The sequence below is a fragment of the Bos taurus genome, chromosome 19, assembly GCF_002263795.3.
Source record: "Bos taurus isolate L1 Dominette 01449 registration number 42190680 breed Hereford chromosome 19, ARS-UCD2.0, whole genome shotgun sequence".
In the NCBI taxonomy this organism is placed as follows: Eukaryota; Metazoa; Chordata; class Mammalia; order Artiodactyla; family Bovidae; genus Bos; species Bos taurus.
Window position 1 is genome coordinate 51,537,950 of NC_037346.1, and position 21,996 is coordinate 51,559,945.

A 21,996-nucleotide genomic window follows, 5' to 3' on the forward strand; every position below is an offset into this window, starting at 1 on the left:
ATTTCTCATTCTGCATCTGTGTCCCCCCCGTGCCTTTGTCACCCCCGCATTTCCATGCCCCCTCAGCCTTCGGGTCCCCCCTGCGCGCGTCTCCGTGCCCCCCCCAGCCCGATAGGGAACCCCCCCCCCGCCGCCCCGACCCCGCGCGCGCGCTCCCGCCGGTGTTTTCGGACTGCACCGGCCGGGGGAGGCGCCTCGTCTGTCGCCGCCGCCCGCACCCGCACCCGCACCCCGCCGGCCCCGCGGCTGCGGCTGTGGGTGCTGAGCGGGCGCCGCGGCCAAGGCGCGCTCGCACCTGCGGCGGCCGCTCGGGTGATGGCGCGGTGCGGGCCTCGGGCGTCCTGAGCTGAACGCAGCGCCAGTCGGGGGATGCCAAGCCGCGCTGCTGGCTCTGGCCATGTCGTCGTCCTTCTTCAACCCCAGCTTCGCCTTCAGCTCGCACTTCGACCCTGGTGAGTCCCCTGGCCGCGCCCCTTGCCAGCCCTCTGCCCGCTGCGGCTGCCCCTAACCTGCCTAACTGCGGACATTGATGCTTCCTGAGCCGCTGGTTTTCTATTTTGCATGAAAATTAACCCTTTCCTCTCTCTGAGAGGAGCTGCAGACAGAACTGCTTTCCCTCAGGAACCCCTGGAGGCCCGGAGGTGGGCAGGCCTAGGGGTTGGCACCTGCTTGTGGCCTCCAGCAGCCGGGCTGGGCAGTGGGGGCACTGCCTGTCCCCGTGGAAGCTTCGATCTCGCGTATCTGGGGCAGGAGGGCCCGTGTTGGGCCAGGTGTCCAGGGGAGGAGGTAGCCAGGACTAAGGGCTCCAGGGAGGGGTGAGAGTGTTGCTGCCCCAGGCCCATGGACCCCCTTGCTGGGACTAGCGTGGCAGGCTCCTCCCTAGGCTGGGAGTGCGTTCTGGAGAGCCCTGCCAGGCCACCCAGCCGCCTGCATGGGGAGCTGGGAGCCGTAGTCGACCCACGGAGCACAGTCTCAGAAGAGATGGGCCTCAGTGGATGCCCAGGCCCTCGGGACAGGGATGAGGCCGAGGTGGCGCTGTCAAAGCTGGCTGCAGGGGACATGGGGCCAGGGTTCTTCCCCCCTTCCCCCAGGCTGGCGGCCCTGGCAGCCTGTTTACCCATGGCTGCCTGACCTCCTGGCAGCAGTGGGCCGCCATGGTGGGCAGTGGGGCCGGGGGCAGCTGAAGGCCTGCCTCTGTCGCCAGAAGGTGGTAGACTTTCTTCCCTCGGCCTTCATAGGCCCCACCACCTGCCCCTCCTTGGCCCTAGTGGGAGATAAGCCCCTGCCCTGGAACTGTGGCCTAAGGGCCCAGAGTCCCACCCACTTGTCACTGGGGCTCTGGCACAGGCTAATCCAGCCAAAACAAAGCCGGATGAGCACATGACGGGCTCTCCTGGGTCTCCCTCCCTGGAGTAGGGCCCAGTTCGTGCAGTGATACACAGGGTCCCCTGGGTCCGGCCCCATCTGAAGGCATTTGCTCTTGGGGGAAGGGAGCAGACGGCAGGTTTCTCTACTGGACTGAGGATGTGGGTGTCCCTGGCTCAGAAATAACTTCCCAAGGCGACTCCCAGAGCTTGAAGAACATGGAGTCCCGGTGGATGGCCCCGAACCTGGCAGTGGCAGCCCTGCTGGACTCTGAGGGCGGGGGTTGGAGGTGGGGGTGGAGGTGGCCCTCCTGAGCAGTCAGTCCCAGGCCCAGACAGCCTTTTGGGACAGGTATCCAGCTGGCTCCGGGCCAGTGTTCCAGGCAGCGTGGGTCCAGCCTTGGAACCATAGGCAGGGTGGGGGTGTGTGTGCCAGGACTGACCCAGGGATGGGGGACACCCTCCCCCACGCCCTGCCTCTTGCACTCTTTGTAGGGCCCAGACCTGCCCTGCGTGGGTTCAGTACCCTCTCCCCCACCAAACACACACTCGGGTGTGTCCCAGCACGAGACCCTTCCCCCATCTTAGAGAAACAACTAGGCTTGTTCCTTTTGCAAATGTTTCTGTTAACAGCTGTGATCAGTGTAATTATAATGTGTCAGTTTAAGGACTTAGCAGGGGAAAAAGTTGTCAGGAGGAAAGGGGAGGTCTGCTCTTTTCAGGTGGAATGGAGGGGAGAGCCCTGCCCCACTGTGGGAGGGGCCCCCTGGATGGTAGAGGTGCGTGCCTGCCGGGGTGCAAAACTCCAGGGCTCCATGCTGGCCCCCATGTGGGCATTGGGAAGGAGGAGAGGTGGGGTCCTCTGCCCTCCCGCTAAATGCCTAGCATTCAGAGCCCAGCTCCCACCCCTTGGAGTCCCCCTGCTTACCCTTGCCTTCTCGAGTCTCAGTTTTCTCATCTGTAAAAGGGGATAGCAGCGCCTACACCAGGCTCGGTTAGGGGTTAAGCACCCGATGAAAACCTGACCCTCCATGAACATTGGCTGCTCTTTTGGAGGGGGTGGTGTATGGAGACAAGGCCACAGTGGCATGTGGCTTTCCTCTGTCCCCAAAGTGGGGAGAGATGGGTTTTTTTGAGGTTGACTCCTGTCTAAATGGGGACCCTGCTTGGGATCCACCAAACTCAGAGGGCAGGGGACAGTCATGTTTGTGGCTATCTCAGAGTTTGTTTCTGCAGTCCATCTGGGGTGGACAGAGGGACCCGGCCTGGGCTGAGGGTCCTCAGAGTGTCTCCAGGCCAGGTTTGTTGCCTACTGACAGCTCTGTGTCCGTCATGGATGCTCTGGTAGTTCTCCATGGAGGTGGTGACAACGGTGGCAGTTATGTAGAGAGTGAAGGGGGCTGAGTTTGAGGCTCTGGCTCTCGGCACGTACTTGATTGCAGTATGGGTGCTGGGGGACCTTATTTAAACTCAGCTCCTGCCTGGGCCACCATCACCTATAAGAGATGGTCAGGGCAGGCCACTGGAGGGGGCCAGGCCCGAGCATGTTCTTCTGGGACCACAGGCTGGCACAGGCGGGCATCTGGAAGGGCTGCCTCTTCTGGGGTTCAGCTCTTCCCATGATGTGGATGACTTTGGGGGATTTCTGGGCAGTCACAGACCTCTGACCTCAGTGCTGTGTGGCCTTGGGCCAGTCACTCAACCTCTCTGAGACTCAGCTCCACATAGGTGAAACCTCACTCTGAGGAGACTGGGTGGGTGGGATATGGAAGCCAAGAACTGAGGGGTGAGGAGGGTGTCATGTGGGAGCCAGGAGCACCTGGGTGGAGCTGGTGGGGGAGGTGTGGCCTTGAGGGGGCGGGGCTTGCCTCTCACTGGCGCTCTCTGAGGCAGAGGGCCACCCTTTTTTCTCACCTTCTCAAGCCCTGGGAGGACCGGGTGCAGCCCAGGCCCTCAGCAGGTGCCTGGCAGGCTCAGGCCTCAGTCAGAGCTCTGCAGCCCAGGGCTGGAGCTGTCTGAAGACCCCTGGGGCAAGTAGTGGACCAACCCCTCCCTGATCCTATGGCCCTCTCTGTGCCTCTGGTTCTTAATCTGGAACATTAATCTGGTTCATTAATCTGGAGGTGGGCATTACTGTGGTGCCTACCCCAGAGGGTGACTGGAGTGCTGGGTGCAGGCCAGTCCCCAGGCAGCGCCCTTCAAGGCTTACCTTGGGCCAGGGGTCACTGTGGACCATTTGGGGGGACTTGGAGTTTGAGGAAACTCATGGAAGCCAGGGCATCCCCCAGCCTCTTGGTCACGTCCTGCTGCCTGCCCACATTCTTGCCCTGAGCCTGGCTCTGCCGGGAGCACTCTCCACTGGCATTAATGCATGTGCTGCGCTGGCTCAGGGCTGGGCAGGCTCGGGCTTTGGGGTGAAGGCATTGCTGGGGGACAGGGCGCAGGGAGGGCATTCTGGCCAGGCATGGTTTGACCTGCATGGGGACGGGTACACTCGGGGACTTGAGTGTTGAGAAGGACCCCAGGAATGAGTTCTTGCGGCCCTGGGGGTCCCGCTCCATGGTTGATGGCCATGCACTCATGGTAATTCTTGAAATTGGTGGCCCACTGTTCACTGCCTGCTGCCAGTGGGCTTGGCTGAAGGTAGATGCTCCCAGACGGGCTTGGCCCAGTGCGGGGAGGGCATTAAGAGCCAACACTTTGACGTGTGTCACGGCCCCTCCCCATGCCCGAGAAAGGCTGGCCCCAGGGTGGAAGCTGCAGCTATTGGGCTGAGTCTGGGGGCGTAGGCCAGCTCAGGGCAGGAGGAAGGTTGCAGTATCCCCAGGGCAATTTCTTTGTATTCTGGAACATTCTCTAGGAAGCCAGACTATGCCTTTCTCTCAGAGGGGCTGTTTCTCCCCCACGCATTCCTGTGCAGCTTTATACACGCAGGTGCTCAGGCTCACACATGCGAACACACACGAATGCTCGCAGATGCCTTCATGTGTGTGTATGATGCACAGAGCCTAGGCCAGGCTGTGGTCTCTTGGGGGCAGGCAGTCAAGGGCTTGGCTTGGCGGGGGAACCCGATCCACCCTTACCTTTGGCCCTCAGCCTCATCTCTGCTCTAACGTCAGTTGATGGACTGAGCCACCGGGTCCTGGTGGCCTGAGGCTTGGGGAGCCTGGAGCCATCCCTCCCGGTGGCTGGACCTAAAGGACTCTCTGCTGTCACCTGGCCACCTCTTTCCAGGGTGGGCTGAGCCTTGACCCCTCCACCTGCCGTCACTGTCCTTGAGCATGTCTGCTGGTTCTCCATCCTCCTAATGCCCTACCTCCCCTAGGTGGGGGCGCCTGGGTGGAATGCGTGTCGCTTCAGTTGTGTTCAACTCTGCAACCCTATAGCCTGTCAGGCTCCTCTGTCCGTGGGATTCTTTCTCCAGACAAGAATACTGGACTGCGTTGCCATGCCCTCTTCCAGGAGATCTTTGTGACCCAGGGATCGAACCCACGTCTCTTATGTCTCCTGCACTGGCAGGCAGGTTTTTTACTGCTGGTGGCCACCTGGGAAGTCCCTGGGTGGAATAGTATTCCCTTAGATTCATGCCCACCTGGAGTCTCAGGATGGGACCTTGTTTGTAAATAGGGCATTTGGAGCTGTCGTAAGTTAAGATGAAGCCACCCTGGCTTCATTGCTTAGTCATGTCCAACTCTTTGCGACAATGGACTGTAGTCCACCAGGCTCCTCTGTCCATGGGATTCTCCAGGCAAGAATACTCAAGGGGGTTGCCATGCCCTCCTCCAGGGGATCTTGCCAACCCAGGTCTCCTGCATTGCAGGTGGATTCTTTACCATCTGAGCCACCAGGGAAGCCCCTCATCCCGGGTCTCCAGCACTGCAGGCAGATGCTTTACCGTGTGAGCCACCAGGGAAGCCCCTCATCCTGGCTTAGGGAAGCCTAAATCTATATGGCTGGGGTCCTTCCAAGAGAGCTGGGGGAGACTCGGGAGAGACGAGGATGTCCTGTGCCCTGTGATGATGGAGGCAAAGTGGGCTGATGCATCCACAAGTCAAGGAAGGCCTGAAGCTGGGAGAGGTGGGAAGGGTCGTGCCCTGGAGCCTCTGGAGGGAGCGTGGCCCTCACGTGGGATGTCCGGCCTCCGAGCATCAGACGGTCCTGTGCACTGAGACCCCAGTCTATGGCACATTTTGGCAGCAGCCCCAGGGCACTCCTGCAGGGCGGCTCTGAGCCCCACGGGGCCTGGGCCGGGGCCGAGCCTGCCTCTGCCTTCATGCCAGCCTCCGTCTCCTCTGTGTAAACTGGGCCAGCCCTGCCCACCTGGAGGCGTCTTTGGAGGCAAGCGAGGGAACACGTGTGTAAGCGCCTCTGAACACGCGCGTTCACTGGACCGCGGTGATGGGAGGCAGCCTCGGCCTGGACCAGCGCGCCCTCCTCTGGGCACCTTGGGCCTCGCTCTCCAGCCTCTGGTTGCCTCTTGCAGAGGAACCAGCACCAGCAGGACAGGCGGCCGTGGCCTCCCCGCCCCCGGCAGAGGAAGCCGGCAGAGGAAATGAGGGCAGCGGACGCCGGGCCGGAGCCAGCTCCCAAGCGGCCTGTCTGGCGTGTCGCGGTAGGCAGTGTCCACGCCGGGTCCCTGCCTTCCTCTAGCAGGGTCAAGCTGGGGGGCCGGGGCCAGGTGCCCCAGGCTCGGGGAAGGTCTACGAAGGGTGACTCTGGGGTTAGACCAGCAGTCGGAGCCACGCGGGAGCAGCCACCCAGAGCTGGGTATGTGGGGGTTCCTGAAGGCCTGTGGGTTCCCCCACAGCCAGCCCGGGGCTTGGGGGGCAGTGAGCAGATGGGGGCTTGTACTCGAGAGGCCCCCCAGTCCCTGCTCCGGCTCTGCCAGAGGAAGCGGTGGGACAGGAATGAACGTGGCCAGGGCAGGGGGCAGTGCTGGGCGGCCCGGGGGGCACTTGTTGTGGGGTGTTTAAGGAGAGGTGGCAGGGTGCTGGCCAGCATCTGAAGGCTGGGGCAGAGTCGCCTCTCATGGTGGGATGTGGCCGGGCCTGGCCTTGCTCACTCCTGGTGAAGTGCACTGGTGCCTTCTCGTCCTGCTGGGAGGGGGAGTGGGCACGTGGGCCAGCTGGCCATGGGTGGCCAGGATACAGCCTGCCTGTTCTGGGAGCCAGGGCAGGGGTAGGGGACCTGAGCCCCAGACCTGAGCTCTGCGGAGGTCACCGCATGCTGAGGCTGGCGTGGGAGATGGGCAGCAGTATGATGTTTCAGATGCCGTCAGGCACCATGGAGGGTCTTTGTATGGATGGGGCTCGTGTTCTGCTCCTGCTGTTGTAAAATTCTGAATGGTTTCACAGTGGGCCTTCAGGTTCTGATGGGTTTGATTTCCCAGGTGGCGGCGCTAGTGGTAAAGAACTCACCTGCCAATGCAGCAGACATAAAGATATGGGTTCAATCCCTGGGTCGGGAAGATCCCCTGGAGGAGGGCATGGGAACCCATTCCAGTATTCTTACCTGGGGAATCCCATGGACAGAGGAGCATGGCGGACTACAGTCCATGGGGTCAAGAGAGTTGGACATGACTGATCGACTTAGCATGCATGCATGCTGCAGATTGTGCAGCTGGTCCTCCTACTTGGGGACACCTGTCCAGTCTTAGGGTTCAGTTGGGAGGGCCCTGGGCAGGTGATCACTAGTAGGGGGCCCTGGTGCCTGTGTCATAAGCTGGTTCCCATAGGTGGGAAGCTGCTGTGATCCCAGGCCGTTGGTTTGGCTCCGCTAGCTGTGAGGCCCACCCAGATGTCCCGGGACCACCCTGGGAAGAAGGAATCCCACTGTGAGGGGATGCCACACACACAGGACGTACATACGAATGCATTTCACTGGTCCTGCTGGTCCTCACCCCCGAGGTCGCTCCCTGCTGATGGTGAAATGCCAGACTCTCGGCCCAGCCATCGACGGACACAGCCTTCTAGGATGCCCAGCTCTGGGCATCCTAGCACCGTCTCTTCCTGTCTGTCCAGGCTTTATTGAGATATGATTCCTGTACCGTATGATTCACCCACTTCCAGTGTGCTTTTCACTGTACACACAGGCATGGCGGCCATGACCACGGTTCAGAACACTTCTGACCCCTTCGTGAAAGTCCCACACCCACTAGCTGCCCCTTGTCTGCTCCCCATCTCTGGAGGTCACCCATCTGGACATTTCCTACCCGCGGGCGTGCAGCTCAGGGTCGTCTGTGTCTCTCTCCAAGTGCTGTCTGGTTCTATGGTGGAAATGAGGGGAGTGGGCCTGGATCTGGGGGTGGCTTTCATGGAGGCTGAAGGTGGGGCCACCCCACGCAGACCCCTGCCCAGCACTCAGCCTCTCGGCCCTGTCCCCTGAGCCTTCTAGGAGCGCCACTGGGCAGCCTGACTCACCTTTTCCCCCAGCCTGACTCACACTCAAGGAGACGCCTCGAGTGCCCTTCTGGGGGCTTGTTGGCCGTTTGGAGTCATCGTCTGGGATTGCCCGTGGGAGCCAGGCCTGCCCGACTGTGGGTGGCATTTATATGCTCTGGAGCCAAGCCCTTGGTCAGAGATGGGCGTTGGGATGGCATCTCCATGTCTTCACCATCTCGCTGGTCTGGGGCCCTAGTAGCTGCAGGGTGTGTAGGCGTCGCTGGCGTGAGTCTCTCGCGACCCCATGCTCAGTGGCATCAGATTGGTGGCTTGAGAGGGGCTGTGGTGGGAGAATTTGCACCCCAGGAGCCTGCAAAGTCTCCATGTTGGAAATCCCCTTCTGTATCTTTTTTCCAGAAAGCTGGTTGTTAAGCATTACGAGAAAATCAGGGGTGTAGGCCAGTTTTTTTTTTTTTTTTAATATTTATTTATTTGGCCGGGTCTTAGTTGCAGCATGTGGAATCTTTCATTGTGGCAATGCTAACTCTGAGTTGTGGCATGTGGGATCTGACGGGAGATCGAACCTGGGACCCCTGCACTGGGAGCACAGAGTCTTAGCCACTGGACCACCAGGGAAGTCCCTAGGCTAGCTTGTTAACCCCAGGAAGCCGCCTGGAATCGTTTTGACAGGAGGCAGGCATCCCCAAGAGGCAGTTTCTGGCCCCTGGGGATGAATGACTTAGAGGGATGGTCCTGCTTCCTCTTGGGGCCACTCAGCCTGTAGGGAGCCCCTGGGTAGGGCCTGCTTGGGCGCGCAGGGCCAGGGCCTGAATAGTCCTGCTCACAGCTGAGGCCACACCTAGCCTGGGTTCTGCCCTGCCGTCCTGCTTCCCCAGCTCACCTCACACTACTTTCTGCCCCGCAGTGGGGTCCAGGCAGAAACTTGGAAGCCAGGATGGCAGGAAGTTCTGGGCTTGGGCTGCCTACCCCTCCCTGAGCTGCTGGTGGTGGAGCGGGAGCCAGCACATCAGATTCTGGTTTATTTTTCCTTCTCATGACGGGTGGTCCCGCAAGTCCTCTCTGAGACTCACTGTGGCTGTGGTGTGTTCCTGTGATGTCTCCTGGGTCTGGGGATGTGCCAGATCTGAGCCTCGCTGCCCCCAGCTTCTGCCCAGCTGCTCCCTGGATGCTCCCCTGCCCAGGCTTGTGAGAGGGACTCCTTTGTCTGACTCTGGACCCTCAGGGTGACCCCATGCCCTGCAGGTGTCAGGGTAGGGTCCCCAAGTGAGCAGGATGGGCAGGTCTCACCCTCCCAGGGGGTTGTCCTCAGGCCCCTGCAGGGTTGTGGAGGGACCAGTGGGGAAGTAGTTGGTGGCAGTGGCCCTGGGAACAGAGAGACAGGGATGTAGGGGGCAGTATGTAGGTGGGAGTGGGTGAACACGTGTGTAAACGTGTGAGTGTATGTGCACATACGTGTGCGTGAGTGTGAGGACGTGGGGCCGTGTGTGTGTGTGTCCTCTCTCTGGGGGGAGGCCCAGGCCCCTGGCTCTCCTCTGCCCCTGGGGGGTGAGACCCCTTGGGCTCCCTCTTAGGCTCTGGGTGGTGCTGTAGCTTCTGACCCCACTGGATGGCAGGAGCAGGGCTGATACCTGCCATGCCGACCATCCAGCCACCTAAGCTAAGGGTCTGAGGTTCAGGGCTGAGGAAGGAGCCCTCCTGTGTGGGCAGCTGCCGTGACCCATGTGACCCGTGGCTGCCACGGGGTGGTGCCTCCCAGCCGCTTTTTCTCGTGTCCGTGGACTTTGCTGGGTCTGGATCCCTCAGTTCAGGTTGATTCTTAAGCCGGCAGAGCAGCTGCGTCCACTTAGCTGCCGGACACCTGAGTTCCCTTCCCTGGAGGAAGCAGTGCCCCCTGCCTTCCGGCCCTCCTCTCAGTCCTTGGGGTGTGAGACCATCTGGATTACCTGCCCCTCCCCTCTGTCCTTGCAGCAGTGGCATCCACACCTGTCTCTGTACATTAGGCCATCCAGACTGGGTGGTGAGGGGGTCTGGAAGGTTCTGGGGTAGGGGCAGGGGGGCACAGCTTCCCCACCCAGGTGCCTCTTGGGCCCCTCTCACCTGCTGGGGATGGAGTTGGGGCAGCTGTGGAGTCGGGGAGCTGCACCCCTGCTCAGAGCCATATCCTGAGATGGGGTGGGTGAGCCTGGGGGGTGTCTATCAGCTGGGACTGGGGGCTGTCCATGACTGTCCCCAACGCAATGCCAGCTCTTGGGGTGTGGGCCTCCTGCAGATGCACCTTCATCCAGGGAGGCCCCCAAGGAGGCGGGGATGCTGGGGCCCAGCGACCAGCGCGTCTGAGCTGTCAGGGCTCTGAGTTCAGTCGCCAGCGTCCTTTCGTTTCTCCACCTGCCCCCAGACATCTGGGGGAAAGAGGAGCAAGGACACAGATGGGTTGGGCCTGGGAGCTGCCTCGGAGGCTCCACACAAGCGCAGTGACCTGCTTCCCTTCCTCTTCTGCGCAGAGGCCCGCCGCGTCCCCATCTGAGGATTCTGTTCCTCTTGGGAGGAACATCCATGTCTGGGCCCTTGGCCAAACCTTTGCCAAGAAACTGCCCCATGGGGCCGCTGGTGCTGGATCCGCCTTCCGGATGGCTTGTAGGGTATGGACACCCCTCCTGCTGGCCCCTGTCCTGGAAGCCCTAGACTCTTGCTACTTGCCTCAGCTGAGGTCGGGAGGTGGGGGTACCAGGGACAGTTGATGGGCTCCTGGCGGTCTGGGCAGGCCGAGCTCCTCCCCTCCCGCTGTCTGATTGCCGCAGCCTCGTAACTCAGAGACGCCTGCCTGGTTGCACAGCTCCTTCCTGTACAAGATCCTGTTTGCATCACCGGGCTTAGGGGGCAGGGGCATTGGGTCAGCATGTCACCCAGGTTACGCTGGGGACGCCTGCTGGTGACGCTGAGGTGAGCCCCCATCGGCTGCACCTGCACCAGGCAGGGAGGCTGGGGCACTGGAAATAGTGGGATGCGTGGATGTCTTGCTGAAGCCAGGCTTACCGTCTGGGCTCGGTGGAAAGGAGCTCTGGGGGGAGCAGTGACTCATCTAGGGGCACATTGGGGGTACCCACCCTTGGGGGCCATCAGGGTTGGCACACCCCTGGCTTGGTCTCTACAGGTGTCAGACTAATTAACTTTTTTAATTGAGGTGAAATTCATGTGACATTCATATGCACACGTGCTAAGTGGCTTTGTTCATGTCCGACTCTTTGTGATCCTACGGACTGTAACCCACCAGGCTCCCCTTTCCATGGGATTCTCCAGGCAAAAATACTGGAGTGGGTTGCCATTTCCTTCTCCAGGGAGTCTTCCTGACCCAAGGATCGAACCCGTGTCTCTTAAGTCTCCTACATTGGCAGGTGGGTTTGTAACTAGCGCCACCTGGGAAGCCCTAAATTCATATGACATGAAATGAACCACTTTGTAGGGTATGGTTCAGTGTTAGTACATTCACGGGGCTGTGCAGCTTCCATCTCTATTTCCAGAGCCTTCCACCACCCCAAAAAGAAGCCCTGTGCCACTCCAGTGCCCCCAGCCCCTGCCCACTAGACTTGCTTGTCCTGAACACATGGTGCCATGGAGGAGCTGTAGAAATCACCCACGGCTCCTGCATCAGCCGTGCCGGGGCCCCTCTTTTCTCACATCCTCACCAACACTGGTTATTTTCTGCTTTAAATATCATGGCCGTCCTAGTGGCTCAGATGGCTCACTTATTTTTCAGAGTGGTGGCCTGGCCCCTCCCAGCAGACGAAGACCGAGGTACTGGGCTAACTGGAAATGCTTCCTGAGTGCGTGTGTCTTAGGCTCCCAGGGATGTTGAGATCGAGCCAGGCCAAGGTACAGCGAGGGTGAAGGAGCAGCGGGGGGATGGCCACCGAAGGGCAGGCGGGCAGGTAGAGGGCTCGGTGAGGACTTGGGTAGTGCTTTTGGAAGATGGCTTCAGTCCTGGATGAAGAATAGCCTGGAAGCCACAGAGCCCCAAGGAGTTTGGGCTGGGTCGGGCTGTGGGTTGGAACTCAGTGGCCTCAGCGGGGCTGGACTTGGGCAGTGGACAAGAGGGATCCAGAGGCAGCTGGGGTATCCCACTTGGGGAAGGGATGGGAGGGACCCAGGGAGTGGGTTTGCCTTGAGGTGGACGTGGATTCTATGCTGTGTTTGGTTTGAGATGCTCCAGGACACCCAAGGGAAGGGCCAGGGCCAGGTGGTCATTGGGGTCTGGGACCCCAGAGGAAACCAGGGACCAGGGTAGGAGGTGGGGGAGTTGGGGAGTTGGCCCTGATGGGGTCAGGGAAGGGGTGTAGGCCCAGCCTGGGCCTACTTGGGGAGGAGGAGGAGCGGGTCCAGCCAAAAACAGTGAAGGGAGTGGCTGAGAAGGTAGAGGGTGTGGGGGCTATCCCAGGTCCCAGAACACAGCCCAACCTGCTGTCCTTCCTGCACTCTGGCCTCGAGATGTGGCCACAAACAGAGACCCTTCGAGTGGGTCCACTGACCTCAGGATGGCTGGAATCTCTGATCCTTCTCTTGGCTGATCAAGGCCACCTCCACCTTCCACGTCTGTGTCCCTGGGGAAACCTTGCTTACCTCCCGCCAGGGAGGCTCCTCTGAGTGGAGGTTGAGTGTGGAAGTGGGGGGCAGAAAGGGACCTGTGGAGACCCAGGACCCTGGGACATCAGAACAAGGTCTAGGCTCTAGTCTGTGTATGCTGAGGCCATGGGGGTCTTTAAAGATGGGAGTGATGGGGATAGGCGTGGGTGATAATTAAATAAAATTATACACATCTGATTCTAGACGTAGTACATGCTTATTGTAGAAAATCTGAAAACTGCAGACAAGACGGTATTAACCACCCAGAATTCAACCACCCAGAATTCTACCACCCAAGACAACAGCCACTGTTCACATTTTGAATTATTTTCTTCTAGGTTTTTTTTTTTTTTAACATGGTTGTGATCAGGATTTATAAACAATTCTATGTCCTGCCTCTTGTTTTCAGCTTTACTGAGGTATAATAGAAACAGATTAAACTGCACATGTTTAAAGTATGGGATTTGATGGATTTTGGTGTACAGATATGTCAAAACTCATGAAATATATTTATTTGGGAGACCCCATGAACCCTTGCTGCTGCTACTGCTGCTATGTCGCTTCAGTTGTGTCCGACTCTGTGTGACCCCATAGACGGCAGCCCACCAGGCTCCCCCGTCCCTGGGATTCTCCAGGCAAGAACACTGGAGTGGGTCATGAACCCTTGACCCTATAGTCAAATAACAAGCATTTGCTTTGAGGCCAACTGTTTCCTTGTGTATCCTCCCCTTTTAAAAAAAATATTTATTTACTTTTTTAGGCTGCGTTGGGTCTTAGTTACGTCATGTGAGATCCTCTATTGCAGCTCCCTGGGCGTGTGGGATCTTTCTTCCCTGATGAGGGATCAAACCCACCTCCCCTGCATTGCAAGGCAGATTCTTAACCCTGGATCACCAGGGAAATTCCCTTCCTTTTTAAAAATTAGCACGAAGTTGTTATTTCCTTGTTTATTTAAAACATTGCCTTAAATTTACTCTCTATGGCTTCTTTTGCAGATGTACCATTGTTTTTATTGAATCCTTCTTTTATTGTGGCTATTTAGGCTGTCTTTTACTCTTATAAACACCACTGCAAGGAACATCTCTGTGAGATGTGATTCCTGCCTGCGTCATTAACACGCTCCTTCCTTTGTTTTCATTCTGGATTTGTGTGCCACCCGGGCTGCTCTCTTCTTTGAATTCCCAGCCTGGGAATTACTTGGCCTGGGAGTTGGCAGGTCTCCCAAGGCCTTCTCACACGTCTCCAAGCTGCTTTCTAAAGGCTGCTCTGACTTACATCCACCAGGGCGTCTGGGTAGCTAGCTGGTCCTGGTGTGCGGGCTTTGGCCAGACACCAACTTCTAAGAACTCCTGTGGTCGGGAAGCCGATATCCGGTGTGATTTCATTTCTTTGATTATGGATGAGGCTGCACGTTTTCTTGTGGACTGGACAAACTGTATTTCCTTGTTTGTGGCCGACTGTGTATAGTTTGCTTGTGTATGTTTTGAGATCTTAAAGTATTTTTATGTTTTGTTGATTGTGTTCCCCCCAAAAGTAGCAACATCAGTCTTTGACAAATTTTCCGTCAATCATTCTTCCTGGTTTGTTGTTTGCCTTTAATTTGGAGCTCTATGGGGCTTCCCTGATAGGAAAGAATCCGCCTGCAATTCAGGAGACCCTGGTTCGATTCCTGGGTCTGGAAGATCTGCTAAAGAAGGGATAGGCTACCCACCTCAGTATTCTCGGGCTTCCCTTGCGGTTCAGCTGATAAAGAATCCGCCCGCAATGTGGGAGACATGTGTTCAGTCCCTGGGTTGGGGAAGATCCCCTGCAGAAGGGAAAGGCCACCCATTCCAGTATTCTGGCCTGGAGAATTCCATGGGCTGTATAGTCCATGGGGTCGCAAGGAGTCAGACGCGACTGAGCCACTTTCGCTTATGGAACATACATTTTTATGTGGCCAAACCAGTTGATCTTTCATGATGCCTTCCATTGCTTTCAGCTTAAAAATCCCTCTCCATGAAGAAGGCTGATATTTACCTACTTTTTCTCAGATGCTATAATTTGACTCACTGATGTCGTATCTGAAGTTATTCTGGAGTGTGGTCTGAGACGAGACAGCTGATTTCCCTGGCCCGCTCCTCAATCCACGGGGCCAGGTGTTCTGTGCAGGTGGGGCTGGGCCTGGCTCTGGGCTGTGATTCTGTTCCTCACCTGTTGGCCCATCTCCGCCGCAGAACCATGTGGTTTCAATGATTGTAGCTTTTAGGCATGTTAAGACCTAGAAAGGCAAGATGCCTCTCTCGGCACATTTTCTAGCTTCTCTCTCCTGTTCAGACCTTCGTCTGTTACAAGGCTGTGGATCTCGTTGATGGGCGCCTGGGAGGGGATGAGGGAAGTGGGGTGACCCAGGTCATGTGGCAGAGTCTTCTCATGGACTCCACTCATCTGACTTTACCCCTACTCATGGGCAGTGCAAGTCACTCTTTTTTTTTTTAACTATTTTTAAAAAAACATTTATTTTTTAAAATTTTGACCGTGCCTGCAGCTTTGGGATCTTTGTTCCCTGGCCAAGGATTGGAACCCAAGTCCCCACCCCTGGACTGCCAGGGAATTCCCACAAGTTACTTCTTTTACCAGAAGCCTGGCCTGGCCCCTGGTTCTGGAGCGGCACCATACCCGACAAATGCTCTGTTCCCATCTTCCTGCCAGCCCCCCAGAGCCCTCCCTGGAGACAGACTAAGGCCAGGACCAGAGAACGCCTGCACTCAGGGCTGTTCACCAGAGGTGTGCTGGTGGCCATCTGCTCAGGGGAGCACCCCTCCTGTACCGCTTGCAGGGCCAGGCCCCCCAAAACAGAAGCCCCTTGATGAAGGGCCCTGAGACCTCCAGTGTGGGCCGTGGGAGGATCTGCTTTCTGCTAGGTGTCCTCCCAAGGGACTCCCAGGTCCTGGCCCTGCAGCCCCACCCCGGAGTAAACCAGGCTCCCTCCTTCCTCCCCTTCCACGTGCATCCACTGAGGGCCAAGGGTGGGTGTGACTCGCACCCAGTCCTGGACCCCAGACCCCACTCCTGCCCCTTACTTACCTGCCCTCCCAGCAGGATTGGACTGGTCCTGGAGAGGGCCTGTCACATGGCAGGTGTTACTGTCATGTACCTGGGGGACAGGGCAGGGGCAGTGTCCCAGAGGCAACACCAGGCAGGTTTTATGGGGGGCTGTGGGATGTCCAGGAGGCAAAGAGGGCCTGGGGACACAGGACCCTAGTCCTGGGGGGTCTCCAGGCCCACCTGTCTCCCTTGGGTTCCCTACCCCAGTTGCAGGCCCTTGAGCTGATCTGGGGGCAGCAGAGAAGATGCAGGAGGGGGGAATCCTCAAAGGAATGTGTTGAAATTAAAAACAGAGCAGGAACAGCAGAAAGGGGGACTGGGGAGGGAAAGGAGGGGTGGAGGCCCATTGGTGGACCCAGGGTCCCTGCTCTGGGAGATGTGCCTGGCTGCAGCTGCATGGGGGGCTGTCACCCTGAAACAGGCTGTAGTCAGACTCCTACGTGTGCCTGGCTGAGTGGTGGTGGGGCGGGGCCAGAGAAGGGTAGTTCTGGGGGGGAAGCTGGGTGGTGGGAGTGAGATCGGACTCAGGAGGCCTTGGGGGGGTCCTCTCTGAGACCCTGTTTGCTCATCATAAACTGGGAAGTGGCCCTTCCTAGCAGGGAAGACATCCCTGGGAGACTGTCGGGACACCCCGTAAGCGTGAGTCACTATTCCTAAACGTGGCCGTGCAGTTTTGCAGAATATGGTGCTTCCTTGGAAATGGCTGGGCGGCGCCTGGCAGTGCTCAGGCCTCCAGCTGGCGACGAGGGTAGGGTCCCGTCTGAGTTGCAGAGGCTGATGGAAGCCATGGGCCTGCTGGGTCTACCGGGAGTTTGCTGTCTGTGGTGCTTCTGCAGTGGATGGAATTATTATTTTTAAAAGGGATAATGAAACAGGGTTCACGGCTATCAGTCCTCTACCCCGGAGGGAAGCCTGAGGCAGGATCTCAGCCCAAGGGGTGGCCAGGGACATGGGGCAGTTCAGGTCCGCTTGCTGCTCTGGCTCGGACACTGGGTGTGTTTGTGGGTGTTGTAGGGGGCTGGTGGGTGTCAGAGGTGAGCTGGTGAGCATTTGCCAACCCCCCAGGGTGTGAATGCTCCCTCTCTACTACCCTAGGCAGGAAGATGGGATAGGCGCCTCGTGGCTCCACATGCACCAGCTTTGTTGTGATTGTTAACGGGTGTTTGTATTGCAGGATGGGGCTTTCACAACCTGTGTTTCACATGAGGGAGCTGGACTCTCAGTCCCTTCCCACGTGAATTTATCTGATTAAGTAGAGCCTTAATCACAACAGAAAGGAGCTGCTCTTACTCCCAGAAACATGGTGGGGAGGTAGACTGGCAGCTGCGCTCAGGGGAGCCCTTGCCCCAGAGACCCCCGGCCCCTGTGAGGTTTCCTTCCAGAATCCCCGCCCAGCACCTGCCTCTTCCAGCCCTACAGGCTGCCGTGGCCCCTCCAGGGGTTTGGGCCCAGGGTTTGCCCTGTGCTCTCAGCCACCCACAAGCGCTGCTTCTCCCTGTGATGTCACCACCCTGTTCCCAGTGCCCTGGCTCCTGCTCCAAGTTCCGCCCGCAGAGCGGACAGGGGTCCCGGCTGGCGGCCCCAGGTTCCTGTCTGTAGCTTCCTCACCCTGGCTTCTTTGTTTGGGTGAAGGCAGGCAGGCTGTGTGTCTGTCTGGTGACCTTAGATGCAAGTGCCCCGGAGGGGAAAGGGACTGCTTCATGCGAGTGAGCCCTACAACGGTGGAGGGGTGTGTGCAGACACCCACGGCCGCTTGGCAGGAACCTAGCCCATGGGGTTGACTCGCCACCTAGCCTCCTCCTGGTGAAGGGCTTCTCTGGCCACCTGTCCCTGCTTAAAACAGCTCAGATTGAGGCCTCCTGCCCTGCCCAGAGTGGTTCTGATGGGGACCACCTGCCCCTGCTTAAAGCGGCTCAGATTGAGGCTACCTGCCCCTGCCCAGGGTGGCTCAGATGAAGGAAGCTTGCAGAGCAGCTCCGGTGTCCACGGGCCGCTGGAGATTGGGGAGGAGGCTCCAGGGACTGAGTGGGGCACATGGCAAGTGAGCGGACCCGGGAGACCCTGGAAGGCAGGGTCCAGGGTTCAGGAGGCAGGCATGAGCCGAAGCAGTGAGAGCCTCACCCCACTCCATGGGGGCCACACCCCATGAGTGTCCTGGCCCTGCCTTGGTGGCGCTGAGGCTTGGACACAGCCAGGAGGAGGTCTGCATAGCCCCAGGGTAGACCTGGACAGTGAAATGGACCCTAAGAGAGAACTTTCCAGCACTCAGCCATCCTGCTGTCCTGCCAGCCTTGCCCTGTGTGTGCTGAGCGAGCCCTCCCCCATCCCAGCTGGACGGAGATTGGGGAAGTGGGGCCTGAACGGGCTCTGGGATCTGGGTGCCCGTGGGGGCTACGTTTCCTGCCTGGAGGTGGGCAGGTGCAGGGGTGGGGGGCTCACTGAATGGGGTACAACCAAGGTCTCAGGCTGCAGGGCCACCCCTGACCACTCCCAGCTGATCTCGGTGGTCTGAACTTCACCTGGGTCTGCAGGTTTTTTTTTTTTTTTAATTTAATTTAAAAAAATTTTTGGCCGCGCCGGGTCTTCATTGCTGTTTGTGGGGTTTCTCTAGTCGCGATGAGTGGAGGCTACGCTTCGTTGAGGTGCCCGGGCTTCTCACTGCGCTGGCTTCTCTTGTTTCAGAGCACGGGCTCTAGACACGCGGGCTTCAGTAGCTGCGACACGTGGACTCGAGTGTGAGTGCAGGGGCTCGGCTGCTCTGTGGCTGAGGGATCGAATCCATGTCCCTGGCACTGGCAGGCCGATTCTCAACCACTGGGCTCCCAGGAAGGTCCTGTCTGCAGGTTATTTTTATAATCTTGGCGGGCCCTCTGGGCAGGAGTGTGCCCTCTGCTCAGCCAGCATTGTGCTTTTCAGCCTACCCTTCAACCCCTTGCCTGGAGCTGGACTGATGTGGAGGAGGGCAGGGGGCACTCTACTGCACGCTCGGGGTCGGGTGGCTCCATCTCCAGACGAGGAAGCTGAGGCTCCGGGCCCCACAGCTGGTGAGGGGCAGGGCTTCCAGCCCAGGGAAGCCCTGCTTCGCCGACCGCTGTCCTGCCTGTCCCTCCCAGCCTGGTTCGGAGCCGTCCCAGCCTGGTTCGGAGCCGTCCCAGCCCAGCCTGGGGAGGGTGAGCAAGTGGCCTCTTCCCACCACAACCCGGAGCCCCCTCATACTGGTACAAGGTCATGAGGGTATACAGGCACGCCAGGTGCCCCTCTCTGGTGGGGAGGACCACAGCGCTGGGCCCCACAGGGCTGAGTGCCCCAGAAGACAGGCTTCTCAGGGAGCTGGTCTTCCTCTACCTAGCAGGTCCCCTGTCACCTCTGGCCCTGACCGCCCCTTCCTGGAGCTGCACTGGGTACCCCAGCCTGCGGGCCCTGACCATGAGCTGCCCCGGGAGCCAGCGCCCTCTGAGGCGGCGCCTGTCCACGCACGGCCACTGCGTCTGTGGGGCTGGGCTGCAGCTGTGGGTGCCAGGAGGGTCTGGCCTTGACTTCTGCTTTGGGGGTAGGGTCTTGGGTCAGGGATGGGACCGCTGGTGATGGTGCTGCAGAGGTGGGTCCTGTGATGGTGAACAGGACCCGTGGAGGCCTGGGGAAGTCCCGAGTGGGGCCCAGGCACAGCCAGCCAGCGGGGCAGCACCTTAGGGAACTCCTGTAACACGGGATGTTAGCTGCGGCTGTGTGCCAGGATGCTGGTGGGTCCCAAATACAGCATGCCCAAGCTTGGACCCCTGAGCGGCATGCATCCCGCTATGTCAGTCCCCCTCAACCAAGCAGAGCATTTGTTTCCCACATCCAGGGGCCTACCCTGGCCACCCGGAGGGAGCCTGGCACCTGACACCCAGCCTTGCAGCCCCCAGCCCCACTCCTGGAGCCCCTCATGGTCACAGAAGGGGGTGGGCGTGGTGATGTGTGTGCTGGGCTTCGCACCCACATCCAGGGCCTGGCATTCCAGTCCTTGCTCACCTGCCCAGTGTCTTCAGAAAGGCTCTCCCTGCTGAACCCTTGGACATAAAACAGCCAGAGAGTGCCACCTGGTGGGCAGCAAGGACCCCAGCAGCTGATGCCTCACTGCCAAGGGTCCCCTGTGCCACCATGGTCAAAGCTCAGGTGAGGGAACCAGGACCCAGCTGGCCTGCCCTCCCGCTGGCTGTGTAGTCGTCCCCCAGGCCAAGGTAGGGCGGCAGGCGTCTGGGCTTGGGGTCTGGTTGGAAGTGGGCCTTCTGTGCTGGGCTCGAGTGGGGTTAATATCACACTAGGGTGAGTGGCCACAGTAGGGCAAAGGGCTCAGAGTCCGGGAGCAAAGCTGTGGCTGGACACTCGCTGCTGCAGAGCTGGATGACTTGAGGTTTGTTCAAATGGGTTTTTCCTTCTTGAAACAAACAACAAAGCCGTTTGCTGCCTTTGTCTTCCTGGGCCCCCGCGGTGTCGTGCTGGTGATGACATGATCTTTCTGCTGTGTGAGCGGCCTGGCACTGGGGGGATGGATGCGGGGTCATGCTGGAAGTCTCCCTCAGTGGACGGAGCAAGGAAGGACGTGTGTGCAGGTGCACAAGCACAGACACACGTCCGTACCTACCCGTGCACCCTAGGGGTGCCGGGTGTTCGTGACCCCGGACTCCACCACCCGTGGCGGGCACCTCGGGCTCTTCCTGCTCCCCGTCCTGTCTGGCTGCAGGGTGTTGCTTATCTGCTCCGTGGAACGAGTCCCCGCCTGCAGCTGCTCTGCCCCCTCCTCGGCCCCCACTGCCCCAGCATCAGCCTGACGGGCCGCGGTGCCCTTTATGGCCCTGGCCCCCTTCCCTTCCCGCTGTCCGTCAGCACAGGCTTTTGGTATTTCCAGTCCTGGGTGTCTGCCTGGCCCTTGACACAGAGAGCGTTCCTGGCAGTCACCCCTCTCGCTGAGGTTGTCACAAGAATGAAATGAGGTGCTGACCCCTCTTGCCCTCTGGGAAGAGGTGGGTCATGAACAAGACCCCACACGGGTCTCACTGGCTATTAGTGGGTGTCCATCCTGAGGGTACATGTGAGGCCTTCCCTATAGGCATCTTTAGTGGGTGGTGGAGGGACAGTGAGCTGGAGTCAGGAATGGGCCCACTCAGGCCCTCAAGGACCATTCCTATCAGCATTTGGATGTGTCCACAGTTTCTCCAAGTCTCAGTTTTCTTACCTCTAAAGTGGCCTGATGATATCTCCTGAGAAGACTTACTGAGGGCCCTGGAAGAAAGGGTGTGTGTGTGTGTGTGCATGTAGTACCTGTAGTGTGTTCTTGCTGTGTTGACACAACAGACCTTGGTCTGTTTCACAGGTTCATGGCCAGCAGGGCCTGGGCTGTAGGCGCCTGCCTGTGGGCACGGAGAAAGGCTCTGGAAGTTGAGCCGGAGGTGCTGAGGGCGCTGGCGGCTCCCTCCTGGGGGTGGCCGGGGTGCAGGACTTGAGTGAGTGAAGCCTACGTGTGGGAAGGGGTTGAGTGGCCCCTCTGTGTGGCCTTGGGGTCTCGGGGGTGACCCTGGAGGGGACAGGTCTGCCTGCTGCCCAGGGGCTGTTGGAACCCTCCTTCTCCCCCCAGGATCATCCCCTCATGCTGGAGGGCAGGGCACGAGCTGCCTGGGGACCAAGAGCAGTCTCCTAGCTTCCACGGGCCTCATGACCTTATGTGCAAAGTGGCTCTGAGGGTACCACTCCCGTCACCTTCTGCAGTCTCGGGGGCAGGGTTTTGACTGTTCCAGCATTGGCAGGGATCCAGAAACTGGCTTGTTTTATAGATTTGAAAGTTCAAGTCCGCAGCCTCTCAGAGCCACTCCTGGCTCTGCCCATCTGTTTGGTCTCCCCATCCCTGCAGGTCCACTTTCAGGGGCGTGGGCATTGGGTGGTGGGGGAGGCCCACCTGCCACCCTCCTTCTGCTGCTGAGTCTGGAATATCATGCTGAATATCCCCTACCCTCAGCCTAGTTTTGTGACCAGGGCCTGCAGAGGGATTGTGGGGACCCACAGGAAGGCTGCACCCCGGTACTAGCACCATCAAGGAGACTGAGGGTGGAGGCTAAGGCTGGCCACCTGAGGTTGCCTGGTGCCTGCTGCCTCCTTCCAGGCCCTGGGACCAGCCAGGCTAGGGAGGTGCAGGGGTGCGTGAGCTGGCAGAGGTGGCGGGAGGGGAGCCTGCTGAGTGCCCGTGGGTCACCATGGCAACAGCACATCCTTGGGGGCTTTTGTGGCTTCCTGCGGCAGCCAGTGCTGCTTGGCACCCTGCAAGTACAGGTTATTTGGGTGGGAAAGCCCAGTCTGGGGGGGGCCTTACACAATGGGTGGGGGTTGTGTTTGCATATGTGCCCATGCACGTACGCACACCTGAAACCTGGCCTGTGGAGGCCCCTGAGAAGGTATCTGCTCATAGCCCCACAGGACTGGGGGACACAGCCCACATTTTGAGGTCTTTTGTGGGGGCAGGCTGAGCTGGTTTCCCTTGCCACGGTGACCCTTCC

At 59.1% G+C, this 21,996-nt stretch overlaps 1 protein-coding gene across 3 annotated transcripts in view; it reads left to right on the forward strand.

Moving 5' to 3' along the window:
* The first annotated feature begins 257 nt into the window (after nt 1-257).
* The window catches only part of AATK (apoptosis associated tyrosine kinase), a 39,709-nt gene continuing 17,970 nt past the window's right edge, over nt 258-21,996 (forward strand). The window contains exon 1 of one of the 3 annotated variants that reach the window (XM_015458941.3): nt 258-452. In XM_015458941.3, coding sequence (XP_015314427.2) covers nt 398-452 — 55 coding nt within the window. In that variant the 5' untranslated portion in view covers nt 258-397. Of the gene's footprint in view, nt 453-6,012; nt 6,132-11,544; nt 11,636-21,996 lie in introns of those variants that run through there. The other 2 variants (XM_024980997.2, XM_024980996.2) reach the window with 2 other exon arrangements.